Source organism: Argopecten irradians, chromosome 3, assembly GCF_041381155.1.
Source record: "Argopecten irradians isolate NY chromosome 3, Ai_NY, whole genome shotgun sequence".
NCBI lineage: Eukaryota > Metazoa > Mollusca > Bivalvia > Pectinida > Pectinidae > Argopecten > Argopecten irradians.
The window spans coordinates 55298229-55326127 of NC_091136.1; the positions used below are offsets into that span (position 1 = coordinate 55298229).

Sequence of the window (27899 nt, forward strand, 5' to 3'; positions counted from 1 at the left end):
TGATGAATGTCAATAGATAGTAGACTGTCTGATGAATGTAATTAGATAGTATAGTAGACTGTCTGATGAATGTCATTAGATAGTAGACTGTCTGATGAATGTCATTAGATAGTAGACTGTCTGATGAATGTCATTAGATAGTAGACTGTCTGATGAATGTCTGATGAATGTCATTAGATAGTAGACTGTCTTGATGAATGTCATTGATAGTGAATGTCATGAATGTCATTAGTAGACTGTCTGATGAATGTCATAGATAGTAGACTGTCTGATGAATGTCATTAGATAGTAGACTGTTTGATGAATGTCATTAGATAGTAGACTGTCTGATGAATGTCAAGTCATAGATGGAGTAGACTGCTTGATGAATGTCATTAGATAGTAACTGATGAATGTCATTAGATAGTAAACATGATGAATGTCATTAGATAGTACTATCTGGAGGAGCCATTTAATCATCTGTAACAAAGGGACAGAACTCTGAAAAAGGTGAGCATCTTTTTGAGGGATCTTTATCTGTGATAAAGATTATGTACATCTAGTTCATTGTATAAGGATTATTGCTTACCGAATTATGTTGAAATTCCTTTGGAAGTTTTCGAGGAGTATTCAATTTGATCGTTGTGTCTAAGAGATGGACAATACAATTCCAATATAAGGATGTCAGGGCTCATCACACTGAGACAGTCAGAGGTCATCACACTGAGGATGTCAGAGGTCATCACACTGAGGATGTCAGAGGTCATCACACTGAGCTGTCAGAGGTGATCACACTGAGGATGTTAGGGTCATCACACTGAGGATGTCAGGGGTCATCACACTGAGCTGTCAGAGGTCATCACACTGAGGATGTCAGGGGTCATCACACTGAGGATGTCAGGGGTCATCACACTGAGACAGTCAAAGGTCATCACACTGAGGATGTCAGGGGTCATCACACTGAGGATTGTCAAGAGGTCATCACACTGAGGATGTCAGGGGTCATCACACTGAGGATGTCAGGGGTCATCACACTGAGGATGTCAGGGGTCATCACACTGAGGATGTCAGGGGTCATCACACTGAGGATGTCAGGGGTCATCACACTGAGGATGTCAGGGGTCATCACACTGAGGATGTTAGAGGTCATCACACTGAGGATGTCAGGGAGGTCATCACACTGAGGATGTCAGGGGTCATCACACTGAGGTGTAGAGGTCATCACACTGAGGATGTCAGAGGTCATCACACTGAGGATGTCAGAGGTCATCACACTGAGGATGTCAGAGGTCATCACACTGAGGATGTCAGGGTCATCACGATGTCAATCATCACACTGAGGATGTCAGAGGTCATCACACTGAGGATGTCAGGGGTCATCACACTGAGGATGTCAGGGGTCATCACACTGAGGATGTCAGGGTCATCACACTGAGGATGTCAGAGGTCATCACACTGAGGATGTCAGAGGTCATCACACTGAGGATGTCAGGGGTCATCACACTGAGGATGTCAGAGGTCATCACACTGAGGATGTCAGGTCATCACATGAGATGTCAGGGGTCATCACACTGAGGATGTCAGAGGGTCATCACACTGAGGATGTCAGAGGTCATCACACTGAGGATGTCAGAGGTCATCACACTGAGGATGTCAGAGGTCATCACACTGAGGATGTCAGAGGTCATCACACTGAGGATGTCAGAGGTCATCACACTGAGGATGTCAGGGGTCATCACACTGAGGATGTCAGAGGTCATCACACTGAGGATGTCAGAGGTCATCACACTGAGGATGTCAGAGGTCAGTCCACACTGAGGATGTCAGGGTCATCACACTGAGGATGTCAGAGGTCATCACACTGAGGATGTCAGAGGTCATCACACTGAGGATGTCAGGGTCATCACACTGAGGATGTCAGGGGTCATCACACTGAGGATGTCAGAGGTCATCACACTGAGGATGTCAGGGGTCATCACACTGAGGATGTCAGGGGTCATCACACTGAGGATGTCAGAGGGTCATCACACTGAGGATGTCAGGGGTCATCACACTGAGGATGTCAGAGGTCATCACACTGAGGATGTCAGGGGTCATCACACTGAGGATGTCAGGGGTCATCACACTGAGGATGTCAGGGGTCATCACACTGAGGATGTCAGAGGTCATCACACTGAGGATGTCAGGGGTCATCACACTGAGGATGTCAGAGGTCATCACACTGAGGATGTCAGAGGTCATCACACTGAGGATGTCAGAGGTCATCACACTGAGGGATGTCAGGTCATCACACGTCAGAGGTCATCACACTGAGGATGTCAGAGGTCATCACACTGAGGATGTCAGGGGTCATCACACTGAGGATGTCAGGGGTCATCACACTGAGGATGTCAGAGGTCATCACACTGAGGATGTCAGAGGTCATCACACTGAGGATGTCAGGGGTCATCACACTGAGGATGTCAGAGGTCATCACACTGAGGATGTCAGAGGTCATCACACTGAGGATGTCAGAGGTCATCACACTGAGGATGTCAGAGGTCATCACACTGAGGATGTCAGGGGTCATCACACTGAGGATGTCAGAGGTCATCACACTGAGGATGTCAGAGGTCATCACACTGAGGATGTCAGGGGTCATCACACTGAGGATGTCAGGGGTCATCACACTGAGGATGTCAGAGGTCATCACACTGAGGATGTCAGGGGTCATCACACTGAGGATGTCAGAGGTCATCACACTGAGGATGTCAGGGGTCATCACACTGAGGATGTCAGGGGTCATCACACTGAGGATGTCAGAGGTCATCACACTGAGGATGTCAGAGGTCATCACACTGAGGATGTCAGGGGTCATCACACTGAGGATGTCAGAGGGTCATCACATGAGGATCATCACTGAGGATGTAGAGGTCATCACACTGAGGATGTCAGAGGTCATCACACTGAGGATGTCAGAGGTCATCACACTGAGGATGTCAGAGGTCATCACACTGAGGATGTCAGGGGTCATCACACTGAGGATGTCAGAGGTCATCACACTGAGGATGTCAGGGGTCATCACACTGAGACAGTCAAAGGTCATCAGGTCATCACACTGAGGATGTCAGAGGGTCATCACACTGAGGATGTCAGGGGTCATCACACTGAGGATGTCAGAGGTCATCACACTGAGGATGTCAGAGGTCATCACACTGAGGATGTCAGGGGTCATCACACTGAGATGTCAGTCATCACACTGAGGATGTCAGGGTCATCACACTGAGGATGTCAGGGTCATCACACTGAGGATGTCAGAGGTCATCACACTGAGGATGTCAGAGGTCATCACACTGAGGATGTAGGGTCATCACACTGAGATGTCAGAGGTCATCACACTGAGGATGTCAGGGGTCATCACACTGAGGATGTCAGGGTCATCACACTGAGGATGTCAGGGTCATCACACTGAGGATGTCAGGGTCATCACACTGAGGATGTCAGGGGTCATCACACTGAGGATGTCAGGGGTCATCACACTGAGGATGTCAGGGGTCATCACACTGAGGATGTCAGAGGGTCATCACACTGAGGATGTCAGGGGTCATCACACTGAGGATGTCAGGGTCATCACACTGAGGATGTCACACTGAGGGTCATCACACTGAGGATGTCATAGGGGTCATCACACTGAGGATGTCAGGGGTCATCACACTGAGGATGTCAGGGGTCATCACACTGAGGATGTCAGGGGTCATCACACTGAGGATGTCAGGGGTCATCACACTGAGGATGTCAGGGGTCATCACACTGAGGATGTCAGGGGTCATCACACTGAGGATGTTAGGGGTCATCACACTGAGGATGTTAGGGGTCATCTGAGGATGTTCACTGAGGATGTCAGGGGTCATCAAAGTGTTATCTTGAGGATGTCAGAAGTAAGTCATCAGAAAAAGAATGCCTCATGGTCTTCAATATTCAGTAAATTAGCTGGCAGTCACTTTATAGACTATTATCATGTTATTACCTCGTAGCTGCAGTTCCATGAAGGTATATAATGATAGGTTTGCCATCCTGTAGTGTGCGGGTGTAGTCTTCTTCCTGGTGTGGTTCTGGTATACTCTCAGGAAGGATGTGCCTGATAAACAATGACCATTTAAGTGTTAATTATAAGTTTGTACTAAACTGCTGTATATGTATGAAAATATTGGTAAAACAGATTATTTATGGACAGATGTAATCAACAAAGCTTTAGCCCCCGTTATAACACTGATATCAGAAAGGGCTATTCAAACAGCAGTCACCTCACTGCCACCAGAACATTTGGACAAAGAAAGCTTGCGTATCAAATGATTTTAGCAGAGTGTAGACAAGATTCATTCTAAACTTTTAGATAACTGTTTATATAATTAAAACTAGAAAGCTCATTTAAACTTCAATTTAAAAGTTTTACCAGTAAATCAAATAAAGATTTTTGATGATTACAGAATTATACACACCAAACTCCAATGTTAACACTCCTTGTCACTGATAGATGGAAACTACGTCCACTTTTTAGATTTTTGTTTCCAAGTTTCTTTGGTTTAGAATAATCTGTGAATGGTGCCTTCACTACAACAGAGAAATAATTGATACATTATATAAGTTACGGTATATCAAATATTTATTAGTTGGTACATGCATAATATTATATATAAAAGGACTATATACAACATGTAGCTTGTGCTCTTTATGGCCTCCAAATCCGTCAAATTTCATACTTGTTATTCGGTGATTAAAGTGTTGAATTTCAAGTATCAACACATGTACACCTTTGATACAACAAATATGATGGTTGTGTATCATTGCAGCTTTAGTTGTTACGGTAATATGTGCATAAATTATGAAAAAGTGGAAATTTTGTCAATTTTGCAATCTACACATCATAGAGAGCATCCTTGAACAACCTTGGTGCATCTCCTAAATATGTATTTAAGTGTCTAGTTATCATCAGTAAATATGAAGTGTGTTCAACATTTTACTCTTCATTTGTTTCAGACAAAAACTGTCAAAAATATAAGAAACTAAAGCAGCAAAATTACAATTGAATCACAGGGATGTATGTACATGTACTAAATATTTCAAAAACAAGATTTTAATCAATTTCTTAACCTAATTTTTCAAAAAAATATGGATTTGGAGTTAAAAAAAAAGGCTCAAACCACCACATATATACATTTAGTCATTTGTGGATTACTTAAATTGAACGAACAGCTGGGTTTAACACAACAAGAGCTGTTGCAAGGAGAACAGCAAAGCTCGCCTATTCAGAAGAAGTTGATGTTCAATATTTACTATTTAAACATGGAAATATGACAAATTAACAGACTCAAAAACCCCCTACAGGGCCCCAAATTGGTTGTATTATCATGTTCAGCATCCATACACATTAGGAAAATAAAATCATAAACATTTATGATGACTTATGCTTAAACAATTGACAAAATAGAAACTTGCTCAAAAACTTAAACATGGAAATATGACAAATTAACAGACTCAAAAACACCCTAAAGGACCCCAAATTGGTTGTATTATCACGTTCAGCATCCATACACATAAGGAAAATAAAATCATAAACATTTATGATGACTTAAGCTTAAACAATTGACGAAACAGAAACTTGCTCAAAAACTTTAACGTGAAATGGGACGCCAACGCTGACGCCGACGCCGACGTGACAACATTAGCTCCCCCTATTCTTCAAATAGACGAGCTAAAAATGAAGCAGAATAAAGCGAGACTTACCAAAGTTAAGAAATACAATATAAGTCTGTAGCCATGGGTTGATGATCAGGGTAGCTGGAAGTACTACATAAAGTGCAAAGAAAAATGTCACTGGCACTGCTGCAATATACCTGTAACATAATTATACTCTATATATAGGTACGACTCAAGTGGATCAAGGTAGGCATTTCTATATAGCTATTGGCTTGTACAACAGTGCAGATAGAAAGCAGAAAGATACATGTATCTGGCAACTATTCAAATGTGTACCAGGAAAATGATTGTGGTAATTCCATGTTGACTCTGAAATTCAGTAATTGTTTTCGGAATCATAAACTCCATTCCAGTATATTGCAAAAAATCAAAGCTTAATTGTTTGGTACATGTCAAAGTAAATAAGAGTGCATTTTTTGCTTTACATTTCACTTCTTTAAGTTAACTGTGACAGTTCTCTACTGCGCTTGATCTAAAATGACTTTCATTCCTTAAATTAAGATGTACAACATTGAGAAATATCTGATATGGGAAAGTAAGACACAATACTAATTGTGCTATACCTATAAAGTTGTTGGACTGGTATATCATAACAAGAGCTGTTGGAGAATAGCAAAGCTCGCCTATTCAGAAGAAGTTGATGTTCAAGTATTTACTATTTAAACATGGAAATATGACAAATTAACAGACTCAAAAACCCCTTAAAGGGCCCCAAATTGGTTGTATTATCACGTTCAGCATCCATACACATTAGGGAAATAAAATCATAAACATTTATGATGACCGATGCTTAAACAATTGACAAAATAGAAACTTGCTCAAAAACTTTAACATGGAAATATGACAAATTAACAGACTCAAAAACCCCTTAAAGGGCCCCAAATTGGTTGTATTATCATGTTCAGCATCCATACACATTAGAACAAGAGATCCCAGAGGGATCTTGGCGCCCACCAAAGAATGATCTATATCTGACAAAGGAAAGATGGATCTTTTCTCTACTTTTTAAACTTTTTCAAACATACTACATATAGAATTTGAGACAGATCGCTTCAGTACCTTTTGAGAAATAGCGGTACCTAACAAACTTCAACTATCAAAATCCAAGATGACTTCTTGGTGGCCATCTTGTTGATCAATCGGTCCCAAATCACAATATGCACAACTAGGGCCCTAGGGGAACCTACATGTGAAATTTGAGAAAGATCCATTCAATACTTTCTGAGAAATAGCAATAACAAACTTTGAATATAAAAATCCAAGATGGCTGCCTGGCAGCAATTTTGTTGACCGATCGGTCCCAAAATGCAATATGCACAACTTGGTCCCTTGGGGAACCTACATATAAAATTTGAGACAGATCCCTTCAGTGCTATCTGAGAAATAGCCATAACAAACTTTAACTATCAAAATCCAAGATGGCGGCCTGGCGGCCATCTTGTTCACCGATTGGTCCAAAAATGCAATATGCAAAACAAGGGCCCTAGGGGAACCTACATATTAAATTTGAGAAAGATCCCTTCAGCACTTTTTGAGAAAAATCCAAGATGGCCGCCTGGACCAAGGGTAACTTCCATGTGAAGTTTGAACAAAATTCCTTCAGTAGTTCTCAAGAAATATCGATAACAAACTTCAACTACCAAAATCAAAGATGGCTGCCTGGTGGCCATCTTGTTTTTCCGATCACCTTAAAAATCTGTATGGCACAACTAGGGACCAAGGGTAACCTTCATATGAAGTTTGAACAAAATCCCTTCAGTAGTTCTCAAAAAATATCGATAACAAACTTCAACTGCCAAAATCAAAGATGGCTGCCTGGTGGCCATCTTGTTTTTCCGATCACCTTAAAAATCTGTATGGCACAACTAGGGACCAAGGATAACCTTCATATGAAGTTTGAACAAAATCCCTTCAGTAGTTCTCAAAAAATATCGATAACAAACTTCAACTGCCAAAATCAAAGATGGCTGCCTGGCGGCCATCTTGTTTTTCCGATCAGCCTCAAAATCTGCATGGCACAACTAGGGACCAAGGGTAACCTTCATGTGAAGTTTGAACAAAATCCCTTCAGTAGTTCTCAAGAAATATCGATAACAGTAGTCTCAAGAAATATCGATAACAAACTTCAGCTGCCAAAATCAAAGATGGCTGCCTGGCGGCCATCTTGTTTTTCCGATCAGCCTCAAAATCTGTATGGCACAAATATGGACCAAGGGGACCCTCCATGTGAAGTTTGAACAAAATCACTGCAGCAGTTTTTAAGAAATAGTGATAACAAGCATTGTTTACGGACGGACGACGGATGACAGACCACGGACGCAGGGCGATTTGAATAGCCCACCATCTGATGATGGTGGGCTAAAAATAAAATCATAAACATTTATGATCACTTATGCTTAAACAATTGACAAAATAGAAACTTGCTCAAAGACTTTAACATGGAAATATGACAAATTAACAGACTCAAAAACCCCCTAAAGGGCCCCAAATTGGTTGTATTATCACGTTCAGCATCCATACACATTAGTAAAATAAAATCATAAACATTTATGATGACTTAAGCTTAAACAATTGATGAAACAGAAACTTGCTCAAAAACTTTAACGTGAAATGGGACGCCAACGCTGACGCGAACGCCAACGCTGACGCCGGGGTGACAACATTAGCTCCCCCTATTCTTCGAATAGGCGAGCTAAAAAAATGAAATAATTAATGAAATAATATTTATAGAAATATAACTCTATTCTTACTTTTTTAAAATATACATAGAATCTAATTAACATAATTATAAATGATGTCCTATATACTCTTCGCTATTACTATATAGCTTCTCTCAAGTATCGCTACATTTTTTGTATATCCTGACAATCGATCTGCATAGGAATTTCATATGGTACACATTTTAATTAATTGACAGCGTACAGATTTGTTGACTAGTCCTGAAATTTAAAAGTTTCATCATCTTAATTTCCTCCAATCAAATGCCTTCAAATATTGGCAGCCATCTTGAATTCATAACTGAATTGTGTGATAAAAGATTAATTTGTTTTGTAATGAGTATATTGATTACCTAGCTTTCATATATATACCTTGATCTTTCCAAGTTTCGCTCCATCGGATAACAAATAATTGTTAATTATTCAAGAGTCAAGAAGTTTTATTTAGAGTCGCATACATGAGGAACATAATAACATTAGCACTGTAGTGCTATTCTTGCGGCAAACATATGTAAAAATATCACAGTACAAACAGGTAATATATATATAGACAGACAACAATTTAACTATAACAAGCATGCAATAGATACATGATATTTAGTTGGAAACAGCTATCACAGTTTAGCAGAAATAAGAAAATTTGATTTAAAGGTAATAACTTAATAATTACACCTGTATGTCACACAAATGTTACACAAAATAGGTTAAGACACTGAAGTGTAATGTACATAAATGCTTTTATCAGAGGGACCTGGCACGACTTTTTTAAACTAACGAAATGTCGTCTCGGCCCATTAGGGCACCTCAAAAACCAAGCCAAAATCACAAAATCTACGCTTGTGGTGGTAAACAGTATCCATAACTGTGTTCATCCACAATCTCCTTTGGAGGTGTCATGACCTGTACTTTGTAGAAACCCCATTTAAACATCGTGTAGCTCACTTACTTTACAAAAATGTAACCATGACCGCCATGTTCATTTGTTTTTCGGAACGCTTCTCGAGTTTACCGACAACCACAACATAACATAATTTGCGTAATGTAGTCACTTTATGTAAAGTCGAGAAGCGTTCCGAGAGAAAAATGAACATGGCGGTGACGGTTTAAGTAAGTGAGCTACACGATGTTTAAATGGAGTTTCTACAAAGTACGGGTGATGACACCTACAAAGGAGATTGTGGATGAACACAGTTATGGATACTGTTTACCACCACAAGCCTAGATTTTGTGATTTTGGCTTGGTTTTTGAGGTACCCATTAGAGCCGAGATGACATTTCGACCGGACAGGGAAATGTCTACCTAGCATATTTTTCGTAAATTTTCCGATTCATCAAGCCATAACTTCGTCAATACTTGGCCAATTTCGTTCATCAAGCACTCAATGGAAAGATAAATTATTTCTCTTTAAGGTAAGATATCTGTCAATGTTTTATAGAACCCATTTATTAAAATAATCACAGGTTTTTAAAAAATAGGTCCGTTTTTCTCGACCGCCGAGTTTATACCCTTGATACTATAATATATTATATATGTATACTATTGGTTAAAAATTTTTGTGCCAGGTCCCTGTGGCTAATATAGCAAAGTGTAAAAATTTAGTGTAAAAAATCCTAGGTGTGAAGCAGTCTGCAAAACGAATTGTAGTTTTCAGCTAGCCGACATTCATTTGGCAGACTGTTCCACACCTGAGAAGCAACGAAACAAAAAGATCTCTTTCCATAAGTGGAGGTGTTTACCCTTGGAATCTTTACCAGGTTTTCCTGTCTAAGATTATAAAAAACTTCTTTCTTCTCAACAAGATTTTGTAAAATATGAGGAGAAATATCATTTAAAATTTTAAAAACCTCAGAGGCCATATCTTTCATACGCTTTACATGTAAAAATTAAAGTTTGTGCCTCCTTAAAATATCGAAGACTGGGGAAACAGTCATTGTCAATAAAACAAAGTGCTATCTCCTGGACTTTTTCCATTTTCCTAGTATTTGTCAAAGTACAAAAGTGCCAGGCAAGTGGACAATAGTTGAAATTTGAAAGTATAAAAGACTTAAAAATGGTAATTTTCCCCTTCTTTGTAAGATTATTTCCCAGTTATTTTAAAACAGCAAGTTGTTTGGCAGCATTTTTACAGAGTCGAGATATGTGTGCATCAAATTTAAGAACAAAGACAATATCTACACCTAAAAGTTTTACAGTATCTTCACACATAATCTCAAGGCCATCGATGTTAAAAGATTTCATAGAATTTTTTGTCTTCTTTCCAAAACATATAGCCTGGAACTTCTCTGGGTTGGCTTTCATACCATTAAAATTAAACCAGTCTATTAGAACTTTACTCTCTTTTTTTAAGCAATCTTTCAGATGTAAAAAACTATCACCTATCTAAAGAGAGTATTATCATCTGCATAATTATATAAAACACATTTGTCAACAAAGATAAAAATATCATTCATAAAAATATTGAAAATCAGAGATCCCACAATAGAACCCTGGGGGACCCCCTTCTTCACATCTGTCCATTCGCTGGTCTCTGGCCCCAGTCTGACCTGCTGCGTTCTGTCACTCAGGTAGCTGCCAATGAAGTCAATAGCTGACTTACCCAGACCATAAGTTTGCAGTTTCCCGAGTAGCAGGTTATGAGGAATGCAGTCAAATGCCTTGGACAGATCCATCAGAATAGCTCCTGCATGCCGATGGCTGTCCAAGGCCTGCCTCCAGTCCTCAAGAGCTTGCAGCAGGACAGACTGACAACCATAACCGCTCCTGAACGCTGCTAGGAAGGGATTAAAAATTGACTTAAAATATTCACCTAATTGGTTATGAATAAGTCTTTCAAAAATTTTGACATAGAAGGTAAAATACTTACAGGCCTGAAGTTACTCTTATCCATAGGGTTGTTTTTCTTAAAAATCGGTAAGACCTGTGCTTTCTTCAGGGCATCAGGAAAATGGAAAAACTTTACACAATGGTTAAAAAGGGATGTTATAACAGGAGTAAAAGCTACTGAACCAGCTTTTAAAACTTTTGAGGAGATACCATCAAAACCTGTAGCTTTTTTCACAATCAACAAGGAAAAATGTTTTTTACATCACCCTCATCTACAGGCTGAAAATTAAAAGCATTGTTTTCATTTCCTTCACACATGGTTTTTGTAATATTAACAACACTTGGGTGGTCAGTAAAATTTGCATGAAGTTGTTTTACACACCCTCCAGATCCTTACCAATATCATCTGCAACTGTAGAGAAAAAACCATTAAACAGATTTGGCACAACCCTGCATATGGGTAACAGTTACCCATTTGAGTAACAGTTACCTGTTTGAGTAATCAATAAGTTACCCAAATGAGGAATATTGTTTAAGAAAAATGCATGAAGTTGTTTTAAACTTTTTTTATCAAAAAAGGGCGTAATAATTTTGACATGTTACCATTACTAACATAACATAGTACATTATTAATCAAAATGGGACAAAATTCATTGTCTCAATTTTGGTAAAAGTCACAAAAGAAACCACCTCCATTGCTTACTATGGTGCTAAAAATAGAACACAGGTAAAACTCATTTACGGTAACCATGACATTTGCACTGAATTTCCCTGATAGCTATACACTGAAGTCAATGGATAGCACCTAAATTGTCATCTTACAACAGAATTTGATATTTCACCCACAGAAACTTAAGAGTCTTTGATCAGTTGTAAGGCATTCTAAAAATTATGACGCCCTTTTTTGATAATAATTTTTATAACAACATTATGCGTTTTCTTTTCACATAATTACTCAATTGGGTAGCTTATTGATTACTGCAAACAGGTAACTGTTACTCAAATGGGCAACTGTTACCCATATGCAGGGTTGTGCCCAACCTGTTAAAAACATCACAAACTTCTCTCTGTCTGGATACAATGCATTCATCTTCTTCTTAAATAATTTTCTGATCATTAACACATTTGTTAGATAAAAAAGGCTTTATAGTAGGCCAAAAAAATATTCAAATATTCTACCATTCAGATGTCATGGCAGCCATATTGGATGCTTGTTCCATCCAAAAAAATGCGATAATTTAATAAGCACCACGTATTTAAGCTACATCAAAATAAAAGTGCCCAACCTGTTAAAAACATCACAAACTTCTCTCTGTCTGGATACAATGCATTCATCTTCTTCTTAAATAATTTTCTGATCATTAACACATTTGTTAGATAAAAAAGGCTTTATAGTAGGCCAAAAAAAAAATATTCAAATATTCTACCATTCAGATGTCATGGCAGCCATATTGGATGCTTGTTCCATCCAAAAAAATGCGATAATTTAATAAGCACCACGTATTTAAGCTACATCAAAATAAAAGTCAATGCATTGATATATCCAATTAAATATACATATACCCAAGCAATAAAAAACATTATAGATAACACAAGAATTAGGCCTATGTACCATACAAAGTCCATGTCTAGTCCTTCACAACCTCATGTTTTGCAAGACGTGCGTTTACGGCGCGGTGCGTTCGGTATGCAATCGATAAAAATGCAGAAAGTTGAAACACTGATAATTAATAACAACGAAACCTAATCAAACATTTCTATTTAATTAAATCATTAGACTGGAGACAAAGTGATATCAAATTCGTGTACAAATTGTAACTTGCAACTTAAAGGACACTTACAGCTAAACACTGGGACCGCAAAAATTAAATATCATTTGACAAGCACCAGCACGTGTTCCAATGTTTACAATTACCAATCGTGTTTATAACGAAGCATCTGATTGGTTATGGAAAGTGGTGTCCAATCAGAGCGCTCGAAACGCAGCTTGATTTACCTGTGTGTTTCTGGTTGAGGTCGAAGTACAAAGAATCGGCTCTGTGTAGGCCTGCAAAATGTCAAGTACTCGGAAAAGAAAACAGTCTCCAGTGAAAATACAAACGGTGCACAAAGAAGAAGAACCGGAAGAAGAGGTTCAGGTGTTGAACACTGATGTAGTGAAGGGATCTGGACCAGTCTTACCAGGGTATTTGTCTTATGTTCCTGCGTAAATAATGCTCGACCATAATGATGTGTGTGTTCACTCATGCGTTACATACAGGGGATGGTTTGTTGATATCCTACATGTAATAAGAGCAATGCTAACGGTAAAAATAATACGACGTATGTAGAATAGAACCATGAGCGTAGAATCAGACGACTGTCAATGCGGAGTTTTTAAATAATTGTGTTAAATGTGTGTAAATAAGCAGAATTCTTATCCGAATCCGATTATTTGGATTATTCTATACTTCCCGACTGTGTGTTGAATATTACATAATATCGCGTCGTCTGTCTGGAGCGGTCGGTGCCCTGTGGTGATGTGGGCCTAGCTGGCACATCATTACGTGCCATGTTAACTTGGTCTAGTTGGCAGTAATTTGCATGGTCTTTAATACGAAAAAAATAGCATCATCTAAAACGTACTGTACTACATTAAATGCAGTTACTTAGGCCGTTTGTAAACGTCATTATTTTAAGTACAAATCCTGACTGACCTGCAGTTTATGATACAGGCCTGTGAGGGCTTTAAGGCTTTGACTGAAAACAATATAAAATCACCAGGTCTGTCTTAAATTCATAAACAACAACTAGGTCCAACCAGTCAAACCGCATAATAGAAAACTAGAGAAAATGAGGGAGAGAAAAAAGTCCACAGCATAATTATTACTGATAAAAACAGAGAAGAGGGAACAATATTCTAATTTCTCTGATACATACATATTTCTGTATCAAAATTATATCAATTTATTATTGCATATATCAGTATATAACGATATACAAAACTAGGTTTTGCACTGATTATGCTACATATATCAAATTGAACATCTAACAATTATGTGACAAATATGATAAACTGTAAAAACTGTGAGTTTGTGCGCGTGTAATGAATCTTAATTATTTCTTTATTTTTCACCCTTTGACCTTTGACAAGTAAGCTCAGAATAAATAAGGTATTAATATATGCTAATTGGTGGTTGAGCCACTCTCCTTTCACCTAGCCAGCTGGGGTTCGATTCCTGGCAAGGATGTGAAAATGTCAGGGGTCACCTTCCCGATCACATAGGTTTTCCCTGGGCACACCAGTTTCCTCCCACTCTAAGACCCCTCGCACGCTTTCATCCGGGCCATCGAAAGTGATTTGTATAAGTTGTATAACTTGTTTTGCAATCAATGTAAAATAAATAAAGTTTATCATATATGCTAATTAAACGCTTTATCATCCAAACAATCATACATGTACTTATATTAAAGGGAAGCATTTAAATAGCAATCCTATTTTTTCCTGATATTTTAAGAACATGTACTTATATTAAATGGCTGCATTTAAATAGAAACCCTATTTTTTCCTGATATTTTTGGAACATGTACTTTTAAAGATATCTAAATCAAATTAACCTAATTAAAGGTATGATTTTTGTGTGTTACAGATGGTTATGGAGACTAATTCTACTCTCCATGAAGGTGACCTTGGGATTTTTGTTTTGTCTTCATGTACTTACTCCAGTACTTATCCTGACAAATCCTTGGATACAATCCAAAGCTGTGTTCCTCAATAACTGTAAGTTTGACTCATTGAATTCATGAAAAAAATTATCAGGTGATCATAATTTTCAATTCAACCACAGTTGTTATACATGTTGTAATATACTAGCATAACGGTTACGTAGATAATGGTTAGAATCTGGACCCTACTCCGGATATTACATTGTACTGTGTACTTGTGTATTACGTCACATGACGCTGAGTACAATTGGAATAAAGCATGGTCTAGCATGAACCAGTGTTCGTCTTTCTCACCGGGCTCATTACATGAAGCTGTATAGTCAATACGCTTCACTTGTAGTTTCTTTTTGTTATAGGTGTGCTACCACTCTGTTAACAATGATTATCGGAACTTGATCTAAGACACACACAGTACAGTAAAACATGCTTACAACAAAGTCATGGTTATAACATAGTAGTTTTCATTCCTTGTCAAGGTTCGTATAAGATGTCTGTGATATAAGTGTAATGAACTATGTTTATAATGAAGTGGTATGTATTTTCACAGTGAGCAGAAACACACATATCTCATTATATATTACCAGATACCAATTGATGTAGATTACATGTATAGTTATAGAGCTCAAGGTTTCTATTTGAACATTCAATATGAATTTACAGAGACTAGGAAACTAGATATCTGGGTGATTACAAATGTCATATTGTTCATTAAGTTGCAAATCTATTACTGATTGACAGTCCGATGGCCCCCGTTTATAGACGTTACGAAGCCAGACGAGTTTGGTCTAGGGCACTCTGTCAGGAACTTCTACTTACAGGTAGAGGAACACAGTAGAGTGGGAGTTTGGTGAGTATAGTGTTGTAAAACACAGCAGGGTGGGAGTTTGGTTACTATAGTGTTGTAGAACACAGCAGGATGGGAGTTTGGTGAGGATAGTGTTGTAAAACACAGCAGGGTGGGAGTTTGGTTACTATAGTGTTGTAGAACACAGCAGGATGGGAGTTGGGTGAGGATAGTGTTGTAGAACACAGCAGGATGGGAGTTTGGTGAGGATAGTGTTGTAGAACACAGCAGGGTGGGAGTTTGGTGAGGATAGTGTTGTAGAACACAGCAGGGTTGGAGTTTGGTTACTATAGTGTTGTAGAACACAGCAGGATGGGAGTTTGGTGAGGATAGTGTTGTAGAACACAGCAGGATGGGAGTTTGGTGAGGATAGTGTTGTAGAACACAGCAGGGTGGGAGTTTGGTTAGTATAGTGTTGTAGAACACAGCATGATGGGAGTTTGGTGAGTATAGTGTTGTAGAACACAGCAGGGTGGGAGTTTGGTGAGGATAGTGTTGTAGAACACAGCAGGGTGGGAGTTTGGTGAGGATAGTGTTGTAGAACACAGCAGGGTGGGAGTTTGGTGAGTATAGTGTTGTAGAACACAGCAGGATGGGAGTTTGGTGAGGATAGTGTTGTAGAACACAGCAGGCTGGGAGTTTGGTGAGGATAGTATTGTAGAACATAGCAGGATGGGAGTTTGGTGAGGATAGTGTTGTAGAACACAGCAGGGTGGGAGTTTGGTTAGTATAGTGTTGTAGAACACAGCAGGGTGGGAGTTTGGTGAGGATAGTGTTGTAGAACACAGCAGGGTGGGAGTTTGGTGAGTATAGTGTTGTAGAACACAGCATGATGGGAGTTTGGTGAGTATAGTGTTGTAGAACACAGCAGGGTGGGAGTTTGGTGAGGATAGTATTGTAGAACACAGCAGGGTGGGAGTTTGGTTAGTATAGTGTTGTAGAACACAGCATGGTAGGAGTTTGGTTAGTATAGTGTTGTAGAACACAGCATGATGGGAGTTTGGTGAGTATAGTGTTATAGAACACAGCAGGGTAGGAGTTTGGTGAGGATAGTGTTGTAGAACACAGCATGATGGGAGTTTGGTGAGTATAGTGTTGTAGAACACAGCAGGGTGGGAGTTTGGTGAGGATAGTGTTGTAGAACACAGCATGATGGGAGTTTGGTTAGTATAGTGTTGTAGAACACAGCAGGGTGGGAGTTTGGTGAGGATAGTAATGTAGAACACAGCATGATGGGAGTTAGGTTAGTATAGTGTTGTAGAACACAGCAGGGTGGGAGTTTGGTGAGTATAGTGTTGTAGAACACAGCAGGGTGGGAGTTAGGTTAGTATAGTGTTGTAGAACACAGCATGATGGGAGTTTGGTTAGTAAAGTGTTGTAGAACACAGCAGGGTGGGAGTTTGGTGAGGATAGTGTTGTAGAACACAGCATGATGGGAGTTTGGTGAGTATAGTGTTGTAGAACACAGCAGGGTGGGAGTTAGGTTAGTATAGTGTTGTAGAACACAGCATGATGGGAGTTTGGTTAGTAAAGTGTTGTAGAACACAGCAGGGTGGGAGTTTGGTGAGGATAGTGTTGTAGAACACAGCATGATGGGAGTTTGGTGAGTATAGTGTTATAGAACACAGCATGATGGGAGTTTGGTGAGTATAGTGTTGTAGAACACAGCATGGTGGGAGTTTGGTGAGTATAGTGTAATAGAACACAGCAGGGAGGGAGTTTGGTGAGTATATAGTGCAAGTGTCCTTTAGCCCTTTCTATGAAGGATATTCTCAGACTGGTAGCAATAGGTGTAAATCGATTACTCCAAAGAAATGTTTCTTTGGCCTTGAACCACTTCATACATAATTAGTACATTGATAACATGTACAAACTGTGGTTACAAAAGACTAGACTTGTCACTTGTCACAAGAATATTAAAAACATCACTAAAATTTTGTCGTGGCAACATGTCTGATTTTAAGTTTCAAACTAGGGGGAGATAATCTAGTATTCAAATTCTGCTGAGAAAACCTTGTCAACAACTTAGGGACTGGTAACAAGCTTTCTAATGAAGGGGTACATGTCAATGTTTGTTATGACCTACAAATCATTACCACTGTGTACATCAGAGAGTGCATGTGCACATTAGCAACCGGCCATTTATATCTGGTATGATGGAAATTAACACCTAGATAGGCAATACTGATAGCTTTATGTTAATGAGGAATAAAAAAAAAGTGTTTTGTCATGATTGCAATAGCAAGGTGTAGAATAAATTGATTTTATTGCATTAAGGTATCTGTTGTTACATTTTATTAGGCAGAGGTGAATTACCTGTCTTAATAGTAATGTTCTAAGCTATGTATATTGCAGGCATTTGATTCCCCAGTCAGAAGCTGAAGTAGAGTTTAGCCAGTATGAAAACTTACTCAAAGATGGTAAACCTATCTTCCTTTATCTTCATGGAACATCAGGATCAAGGTATATATAGAAATGAAGCATTTTAACTAACATATGGGTTAAAGAAAACTTTATCATAATACTGAACAAATCACTTGTCTTGTGTCAAATGACTTAGCTACATTTTATAATTACATTCTTCTGTGCAAGACTCTGAAGTAAAGGGAGCTTATGAGAGGATGATGAAAATTCATAATTTTCAGCAGTTACACCAAAAATGTATAACTTCAGTTTGACCTACCTGATGTGAAATTATAATGTAAATAACAAATTTGCATTCCCAAATTTTGATGAGTAATTAACTTAGTTAATGGTGTTTTACTTATAGAGCTGGCTGGCACAGAGTACAGCTGTACAAACTTCTGGTTTCCATGGGCTTCCATGTCATAGCCTTTGACTATAGAGGTAAGTTTGATCCTAGGCCTTTCACATTTTGACAGTCACCACACAAAGCCTATCAACAAATATCCTGTATACCTGAAACCTAACAGCATGATAATTTATCCATCCCAATTACTGTATTGTATAGGAGACATATTACATATAGCTCTTTTTGAAATTTTTACTTTTCCTACTTTACATATATATTTAAAGGTCATGTAGGTGAACTAATTGAATGATAAAATTAGCTTCATTGATGTGTAACATTTTAACTCTTTGATGTTCACCTTCAATCATACATTTGATTAATCTGTATGTTTTACATTGCTATGTATGTTACAGCTGAAGTGGACTCAGTTGGAATTTGTCATATAATCATAGTATGGACAGACTTGGTAGAATTAGCACTGAGTAAAAGCTAGTTTCATTATTTTAGGTTGGGCCGACTCGGTGGGAGTGCCTACTGAGGATGGGGTAGTAGCTGATGGCTACTTTATGTACAAGTGGATAAAACTTGTGTATTTTTTATGGGGACACTCTCTCAGGACTGCGTAAGTAACACACCTGTATTTTTGTGGGGACACTCTCTCGGGACTGCGTAAGTAACACACCTGTATTTTTGTGGGGACACTCTCTCGGGACTGCGTAAGTAACACACCTGTATTTTTTGGGGACACTCTCTCGGGACTGCGTAAGTAACACACCTGTATTTTTGGGGACACTCTCTCGGGACTGCGTAAGTAACACACCTGTATTTTTGTGGGGACACTCTCTCAGGACTGCATAAGTAACACACCTGTATTTTTGTGGGGACACTCTCTCAGGACTGCGTAAGTAACACACGTGTATTTTTGTGGGAACACTCTCTCAGGACTGCGTAAGTAACACACCTGTATTTTTGTGGGGACGCTCTCTCAGGACTGCGTAAGTAGCACACCTTTATTTTTGTGGGGAGACTCTCTTGGGACTGCGTAAGTAACACACCTGTATTTTTGTGGGGACACTTTCTCGGGACAGCGTAAGTTACCTTATTTAGGCAATTACTTAGGTAACCACATTTCCATTTCTCAACATTTAGATATGAAACAACAACATGAGACACAGAAAGTTAGTGCTGTATAAATCATAATGACATAGTAATCACTTGTGTTACCACACTGATACATATAATACTATTGTTGAGGGTCATCCTTCAGTAATACATTATGTACTCCTGTAAACATCTCATAGTAAAACACTGACACATTATATAACAAATGTATTCGTATGAATGAATTCATCTTACATCATCTTTTCAGAATTACAACTAAGTTGGCAAAGATGCTGTGTGAGAAAGGTATGTTGATTGTACATTCTATATTTATTCCTAGTGTACAATTTATTAGCTTATGCAAGTCTAAGCCCTTGTTGTTCTCATCAGAGTATTCAGAGTATATACATATAGACAACCATTTTGATTGTATGCTGTTTATAATCTCAATATATCAAGTCTATGAATTTTCACCTTCTGCTACAATAGTGTTTGTAGAATTCAAGTATATTTGTAAATGATATTTTGTAACATATAGAATAACTCATATGCTATATGATGAGACCTGATTTCTGTGTTACCAGGTGAGGAACCTCTGGGTGTGATACTGGAATCTCCATTTACTAATATAAGGGAAGCTGCCTCCAAACATCCATTCACAGCTGTAAGTTAACCTAATATGGTCTATGAATAATTTAATTTTCATGTTATAGATGAATTAATCAGACATTTCCAATGACTAAAAGTTTGATATAACAAAGTTAGCCAGTATTCATGTGTTTACAGAATTGTATGAGAGTGTACAGATTTTTAAATAACATATATCAAAGAGTGGATTTATCTGTGTAGATGAATTCATAGCTCCAAGATCTATTTTATTGTACTTGATCAATATTGTAAATAACAGACCATTTACTTCATAGGTTAATGGGTGTTTTTGAGATTCCACCTTAACAGCCTGTTCCAATCCAGTCTTGTTGAATCTGTTTTAGTAAGTCTGGATTTTGCTCTATTTGAATAAGATTTTACCATTATGTATCCTTTCTGTTTGATATCAGCCCTTCCGAATGCTGCCATGGTTTGAAGCTGTGTTCCTGGACACCATTGATCAGAATAATATTAGTTTCACCACAGACAAAAAGTGAGTATTACTACCTAGAAGCTATCAATGGTTGATATATATTTAGTAACAGGTAATTTATTTTCTAATATTTGTATTACTGTTATTGTAGTAAGAGCTCAGAAAAATTTTCTTTACTCAATTTTTGGACAATATTGTGTTGAAACACTTCGTAAATATAGATATATATTATATGTTACACGGTGCATGATATTTTGTTTTATTTGCTTCCAGCATTGCTCACGTGACAACACCTCTACTGATACTGCATGCTGAAGATGATAAAGTTGTGCCGTTTGAGTTAGGGGAAAAGGTAGTTGTTTATCTGGCTCATTGTTCCTTATGACTAGCTAGTGTGTCATGTATATTGTATAAATGTTCACTCTTATATTACTGTCCTCAGGACTATATGGGCTAGTGATTAAGGTGTCTCAATATTCTATCCTTTGCCCTCCATATCTGAGGTTAACGTTGGTAAACCACATGTTACTTACCACGTGCTGGATGTTAGTTACCATAAGTATAATGTATATAAATGTACACATGTTCACTCTCAAATTATTGTATACAATTACATGTTTCAATGAATGAAATAAATACCTGGGTATGCATTTAATAATTATGTAGGGAGGATTTTATTATTAGAACTATTGAATGTTAAGCATACAAAGTGTAGATTAACAAGGACAATCTGATATTCTGTTAAATGTAAATAACTAAGTTAATTATACAAATCTGACCTTTCCAGCTGTATGGCATTGCATCAGAGACACGTCCAACCAACAGTGGTCCACTGGACTTTGTCTCCTTCAATGCTAGCTATGGATACGGACACAAGCTCATCTTCATGGCTCCAGAGCTACCCAGCATTATCAGGTATTAATCTGTCACTGTATGTTACCAGTTTATACATAAGTTCACCAGATTCCAAAACTAGAGCCACTACAACGGTACATGGTATTGATATACCGATACCTCTACATCATTTGGTTCTACATTTACTTTGTTTTTATATTTAGAACTTACAAAGAACAACTACTTCTCCTTTTATAGGGAAAATCAACCTACTGGTTGCTGGACAGCATTTAGCATGTTTGAACTTTCCTATTTTACTGTTGAAGCAAAAAGAAATTGATTTGATATATTTTAATTTTTCAAGCTATCATTCATTTCCAACAAACAGCCCAGTGCTTAAAACTTTCAAAGAAGCTTCTTTCAGCTGTTTTGTGAAATTAAATGACATTCCATGAATGTCATTGCTTTATCTGTTAAAGGGAAAATTCAGTCTAAGAGTACATTAAAATTTGCACATATTTCAGAAACAAACCAGTTCTAATGGAAATTAAATTAGTTGGTTTTACTGTGATATGTCAGAAAAGCCCACTGCAGTGAAATGTAGAAATGTATGTGAAATGTTCAAACTCGCTTACTGTCCGCCATTACACATAGTGGTCAGATGTTTTGTATAACGAACCCTGGCCCTTGTCAGTATAGTAAAGAATTTTTGTCTAGAACTACTCAAATCGCTCTTACAGTAGTGTGTTTACCTTATTTGATGCATGTTCTTGTCTAAAAATAATTCCATCAACTCCTAAGTGGTTATGTATTGCATTAGTTTAACGTGCGTACATTGGCCCGGGTATGGGTACAGCGTAAATGTTGTACCTGCTTAATCGTATTTATCAACAATTTGGAATTTCAATGGTACAACAATCAAAATACTTAACAATTTCGTGAAATTTGTCAATATTTCTTGGTATATGTTTCATAAGATATGTAGAACAATATATTTATGTGATATTTTGCTTTGTGGTTATGTAACAGAATTAGCCTCACTGAATTGTCCCTTTAACACTAGCTAGGATACGTATACATACTATGATCAGACTGTTCATCATTTGCTCTGTCCTATTGAATCATGATTTTTCTTTACAGCAAATTTGTAGACACATGTGAGGAAGAAAAGACTACCCAGTAAATCTGGAGACTGACAATGCCACATATCATTAGATATCCAACATGTCATGGTGGAAGTTTGACTTGTCAGGGAGTGGACACCAGTTAAGGAGATGATACAAAGGCTTTCATTAATTTTACTGTAAACCAAATTTTTTTCACGACTACCCAATTTTACAATTACCATTTCCAATTCACTTTGCGGAGATTAGATTTCGCAGATTTTGAAATTTCATACATTGTACCTTTCAGTGTAAATGTGGTAGAAATTAACTCACAGAAATTAATTTTCACTTCACTTGCTCCAGAAGGAACTTTGGTATATGGTATGTGTCCAGGTACTGGCTAATAGTAAAAACAGAGAAGTTTTATAACACTATGTAGTATACCCAGAGATATTTTCTAGTGTGTCATATTGTGATACTGATGGAGGAATGAGTCTGTGTGTTGGCAGTGTTGGGAGCCCATTCATGCCTTAGATTTGTAATACCTTACTTGTGGTGCTTAGGTGTGCTGTTGTTGTTGTTGTTCTTTATTGTTTTATCTCAGGTTAATTAAGATTGTTAAAGTGTTTTTGGGTGGTATAAACGTTTTTGAACAGATCTGATTGTGATGGAAGTTATTGGTGTTAATGTATTTAAATGTCAGTGATATATTTTAAATGAGAGAGTAGATAGTATTCATCATTAACTTTACTAGTTAACCTACCTATAATTAACACATATATTAAACAATATTTATAGATGAGATTTTCTCTTACATAAAAATGTAATTCACAGGTGACATCTCAAATTAACTAATGGTTGATGTATACTGATAACATCTCCAATTAAGTGAAGTATTTAATGGTATTCATAGTTAAGATCTGAACAAGTATTTATAGGTAATTTCTCACACTAACTAAAGGTGTGTAATGAGACTTTTTACCACAGAAAAGACCAGATGTAAACATCTTTTGAGATCTGAACATTTTAGTATTTCAGAGCATATCTCATGTTTACATTGAAGTCTATTGCATTTTCTCAATGATTTTTTACAACAATAATATGTTTGTCATCTTTGCATTAAGCATACATGTCCTAGCAGTTTTCTTATTTTAGAAATGTTTATGATGTATTGCTTTAGATTATGTGTAATTAATCTTTCTTTATACAGTAATATTTATTACGTAGTTGTAGCACAAACTCATGATGCAAATTCATAAAAACCTGGAAATGAACGAAAATTGGAGTTCAGTGGTAACTGTTTGTTATATAGACAAACTGCCTATTGAATGTTACAGTTCATTTACAGAATCAGATCTGTTTATATCTTCTGTTCCGTTTTAGCAGCAGTTTATTAATCCATCAATTATTTAATTATTAGGTTAGAGGTGTTTTGGTGTGGCAATAAATCTAAGACTTCATTTTACTGCAAAAAGTAATGATTCTCATTCAGAGAGAAAATTCTTTATCATCTGTTTATAATTTTTTTCTGCTTTAAAAGCTAGATTTAATCCTGATATCATTGAAGCCTTAAATTGGTGCTCTACCGATAACAACTGGTGCTTGATTAGGGTTAGTACTGAGAAATGTCAGTAAAATGTCATTTTAAATCTGGTGCTTACAAAATACTGCAGTATATTCACAAGAAGTAGGGCAGCCTAGTATTTAAATCATGTAGAGTGTACTTTATATCTATTCTGGTATCTTATCCATACTCATACACTAAAATGGAGCTATTCCTCTCGTCTAAAAGATTTATAGGACAAAATATACTTATTTTTGACTAATACCGGGTAATACTTTTTTTTAAAAACAAATTAGACATTACTAATTGTGGCTTTTATTATATACATATGTATATTCAATGTAGTTATATACACAAAGCATTCCATCAGCACTTCTCTTCAGTAAAGTTGATGTCCAGACACCCTTTAATAGTATAAAGGAGAGATGTTATATATCATATTTTATCAATTTATCTTTTGTTTTTGTATCATTTTACTTGACTTACATCAACGCACATTTTAATACAGGTGTTATATATGTTTTCTTTTGTCAAGCTTTTTATACAATGATCAACAGATCAATGTAAATTTCATTCTTCCACCTTTTTTTATCTTTGAATAATTCAATTTTGCTTGTTACGAGCATTTTCATTGGCTTAACAATTTACTTTATCAGCCCATAAAGGAAAAAATGGCGTCGCCGTTTGTAACGTCGCTTCTGATTGGCTGAGATGACGGCGTAATAATTTCATAGACAAAAGAGTCCCAAAATGAATTTTAAATGTTGAAGAGATTATCTTTAGTAAATTGAATTATAAGGATTAATTTGAATAGATTTTTTATGTTATGGAGATATAACACAAAAATCTGAGTGTACTCTCATCATAAACCGCTTCGCGGTTTATTTAGAGTACACTCAGATTTTTGTGTTATATCTCCATAACATACAAAATCTATTCAAGTTAATCCTTAATTACAAGCTAAGGACAGACTAAGACAAATTACTATTGACAATTGGGTGTAAAGGTGTAAATTATTGCAAACAAAATGTTTTGAGCATAATTGTATTAAAGAAGAATACATGTGTGTGTAAACCTTAAAGTTGAACTTGGTATATATGTACTACATAAAATGATCTAAAATTGAGTGTCTTTATAAATGTCTTTCATTCTTTTATTGCATTTATAACCTGTTTATATAAGGTATATATGTTTTTGATATAATTACGTTTGCACTATCATTAAATTATTATGTGTTTATGATATATCCTAAGTTCACTAAGTGTAAGTATTTTATTTGACATTTTTCATATACCAGAATTCCATTAGTCATTGACAGTGTGATAGTGTTCTCTTTGAAACATTTTGCTTACTTAGTAACTTATAGATAAATCTATAAAAATTATAGCTCACATTATTGCATTGCAATCATTGTGACAAAAGGTATAATTTTAATTAGATTGCATTGAGTAAAGCACTTTATTTTCATGTACATGTGTGTACAATATTTCAACATATTCATGAATAATTACTGTAAATTTGCAATCAAGAGCTTTCTTGCAGAATTTATGTGAAAATTTCAATGTTGTAAAAATAGAGTGATTAGCTATTTTATATATGTAATATTCTCTCTGGTCAGCGTATTATCCTTTTTATATGATTATTGTGATAGTTTAACTTGTTTGTGAGACTCTGTGATTCTCGTTCTTTCAATGCAATATAATTTGTTAGATCTAAATTTTTACCTGTCTTTTAGCTCACCTTGTCTAGAGGACCAACATTAACTTATTGTGTGATGTTTGTTAAATTGTTAAGGGAAACTTCAAATGTTAAATGCTGTATTGTACTTGAAATTGCTGGTTTCCTATATACAGAGCATATTTGCAGTGATTAAAATCAAGGTTCTCTAATTCCTATAATTCTAAGTGCATCAATGTCTTTCTGAATAGTTCGTTGGTGTCAAGAATTTACAGATTTTAGTGAAAACATGACTACAGTGAAACTAAACCACCTACGATATTACACTGTTATACAGTACAACATTATTCATTTGAATCAGCTATAAGAGAGTGCTAGGTTGGATCTGAACTCCTTCCCATCTCCCTAAGTCAGACATTGGGTTATACATCGGTCATTATAATAAATCTTATAAATAATCTAAAATGGCTGAGATATCCAGCTGGTGGGTGATACAGGTCCAATAGGCCCCTTGTATAGCTGTTGTGTGATTGGTTGAACATGCATGTAAAGCTGTGTAACCCTGAAGTGTGTTCTGTTTTGAAAATCCTAATGCAGTATAGCTATCATGATAAATGTGTTGTGATTGTTTGTGACTGGTATGACCAAGATGTCATATGTTCCTATACGAAGACTGATCACAGAAACATTTCTTTTGAAAATCAAAACTTAGCTGTAGTGCATTTGTATGAAGTTCATATCCCAGAAAAAATAAAATCAATCTAATGATCTTACCAGACATTATCTAATGACTGATTTATTCAATGAATATGTTACTAAACGGAACAAATATCCTCCTTCATTGTTTTTACTGAACATGAAAAAACACTTAAATAATTCTGAAGTGCCTTTATTCCTTCATAGACGGCTCCATTCCCTCACAATTTTCTGTCACTGAAAGTGTAATACAGGGTTTTGAAATTATTTAGTATTATATCATTTTCTTTGCAATAAGAAATGATTTTTTTGCTTCTGAATATATTCTGAAAGTGTTTTAGTAATAGTGTATTTTAACATTTGAAGCACCTTGTAGTTGTGATGTTGAAAACTGTCTCCATTATGTACGTATATATATATATATATATATTTAGTGTACTCTTAAACTATTAGACTGAAAAGTACAGTTTTAAATGTAACATGAAAACTGGTTAGATTAAGATTTTACATGAACCAATTTCTAATCAGAGTTTCTTTTTTTTTTTTTTTTTTTCATGTTAATAGATTCACTTGGTTAAAAAGTTGCAAATATTTTGAAGTAACACAAAAATGTCTGGTGTTTTTTCATTGATTTCTGAAAAATGTCAAGATTTTACACAAAGCAGATATACTTTCCGGGAATTTTTCTTGAAAATTGATGTGTACAACTGTGATAATGTGCAGTGATTTATTTTTCAGTCAAAAATACCAACCTGCAGTATTATTGTTTGAAAAGATCTTATCCAAGGCGATGAAGTGAAAGTGCACTGCCGCAAATTCTTTAGTTTTCTGTTTGCAATTTCAATGCACTTTTTTTGCTAGCGCAATATTATTGTACAATCACGGAAGTCTTTTTATTATTATTCATTTGTTTTCATTAATAAAATATTCTCTTGAAATATTGTGTTATGTCTTAACTTACATTCTAATTGATCACATCCATAGTACAATATTACATTTATTTTCCCTGAATATGAAGGATAACCTAAGGGTTAATGATCACCTCTTAGAATAATATTAAATCCATCAAGGTGAGTTATCCATCATACTTCTATATTTCTTCCTCCTATCTGCTGATCCTTCTTTCAATTTTTGAGAGTTCTCTTTTCCTCCAATCCACTCCTGTGACTTGGAATGATTCCAAGATAATTTTTTTCTTAAACTTTAAGACACTAGTTATTTCACCTCCTATGACCTTGAGTTATGATCAAGATCATTCTTTGGAATACATTTTAAAAGCCTAA

General features: G+C 36.6%; 2 protein-coding genes across 3 annotated transcripts in view; one reads left to right on the plus strand and one right to left on the minus strand.

Annotated features, from left to right (window-relative positions):
- Nucleotides 1-12933, minus strand: part of LOC138319128 (lysophosphatidylserine lipase ABHD12-like) — a 35006-nt gene extending 22073 nt beyond the window's left edge. For both annotated transcript variants that reach the window (XM_069262059.1, XM_069262057.1), the window contains exons 1-4: nt 12869-12933; nt 5743-5852; nt 4458-4569; nt 3986-4096 (exon numbers count right to left, since the gene is read on the minus strand). In XM_069262059.1, coding sequence (XP_069118160.1) covers nt 3986-4096; nt 4458-4569; nt 5743-5852; nt 12869-12882 — 347 coding nt within the window. In that variant the 5' untranslated portion in view covers nt 12883-12933. The remainder of the gene's footprint in view (nt 1-3985; nt 4097-4457; nt 4570-5742; nt 5853-12868) is intronic.
- Nucleotides 12934-13261: 328 nt separating this feature from the next.
- Nucleotides 13262-27554, plus strand: LOC138319130 (lysophosphatidylserine lipase ABHD12-like). The gene is made up of 13 exons (XM_069262061.1): nt 13262-13441; nt 14886-15016; nt 15700-15808; nt 18161-18268; nt 18576-18652; nt 19065-19179; nt 19232-19273; nt 19927-19964; nt 20243-20322; nt 20717-20799; nt 21013-21091; nt 21527-21654; nt 22714-27554. The coding sequence occupies exons 1-13, from the start codon at nt 13311-13313 to the stop codon at nt 22754-22756; spliced, it is 1164 nt and encodes a 387-aa protein (XP_069118162.1). The 5' UTR covers nt 13262-13310; the 3' UTR covers nt 22757-27554.
- The last annotated feature ends 345 nt before the right edge of the window (nt 27555-27899 follow it).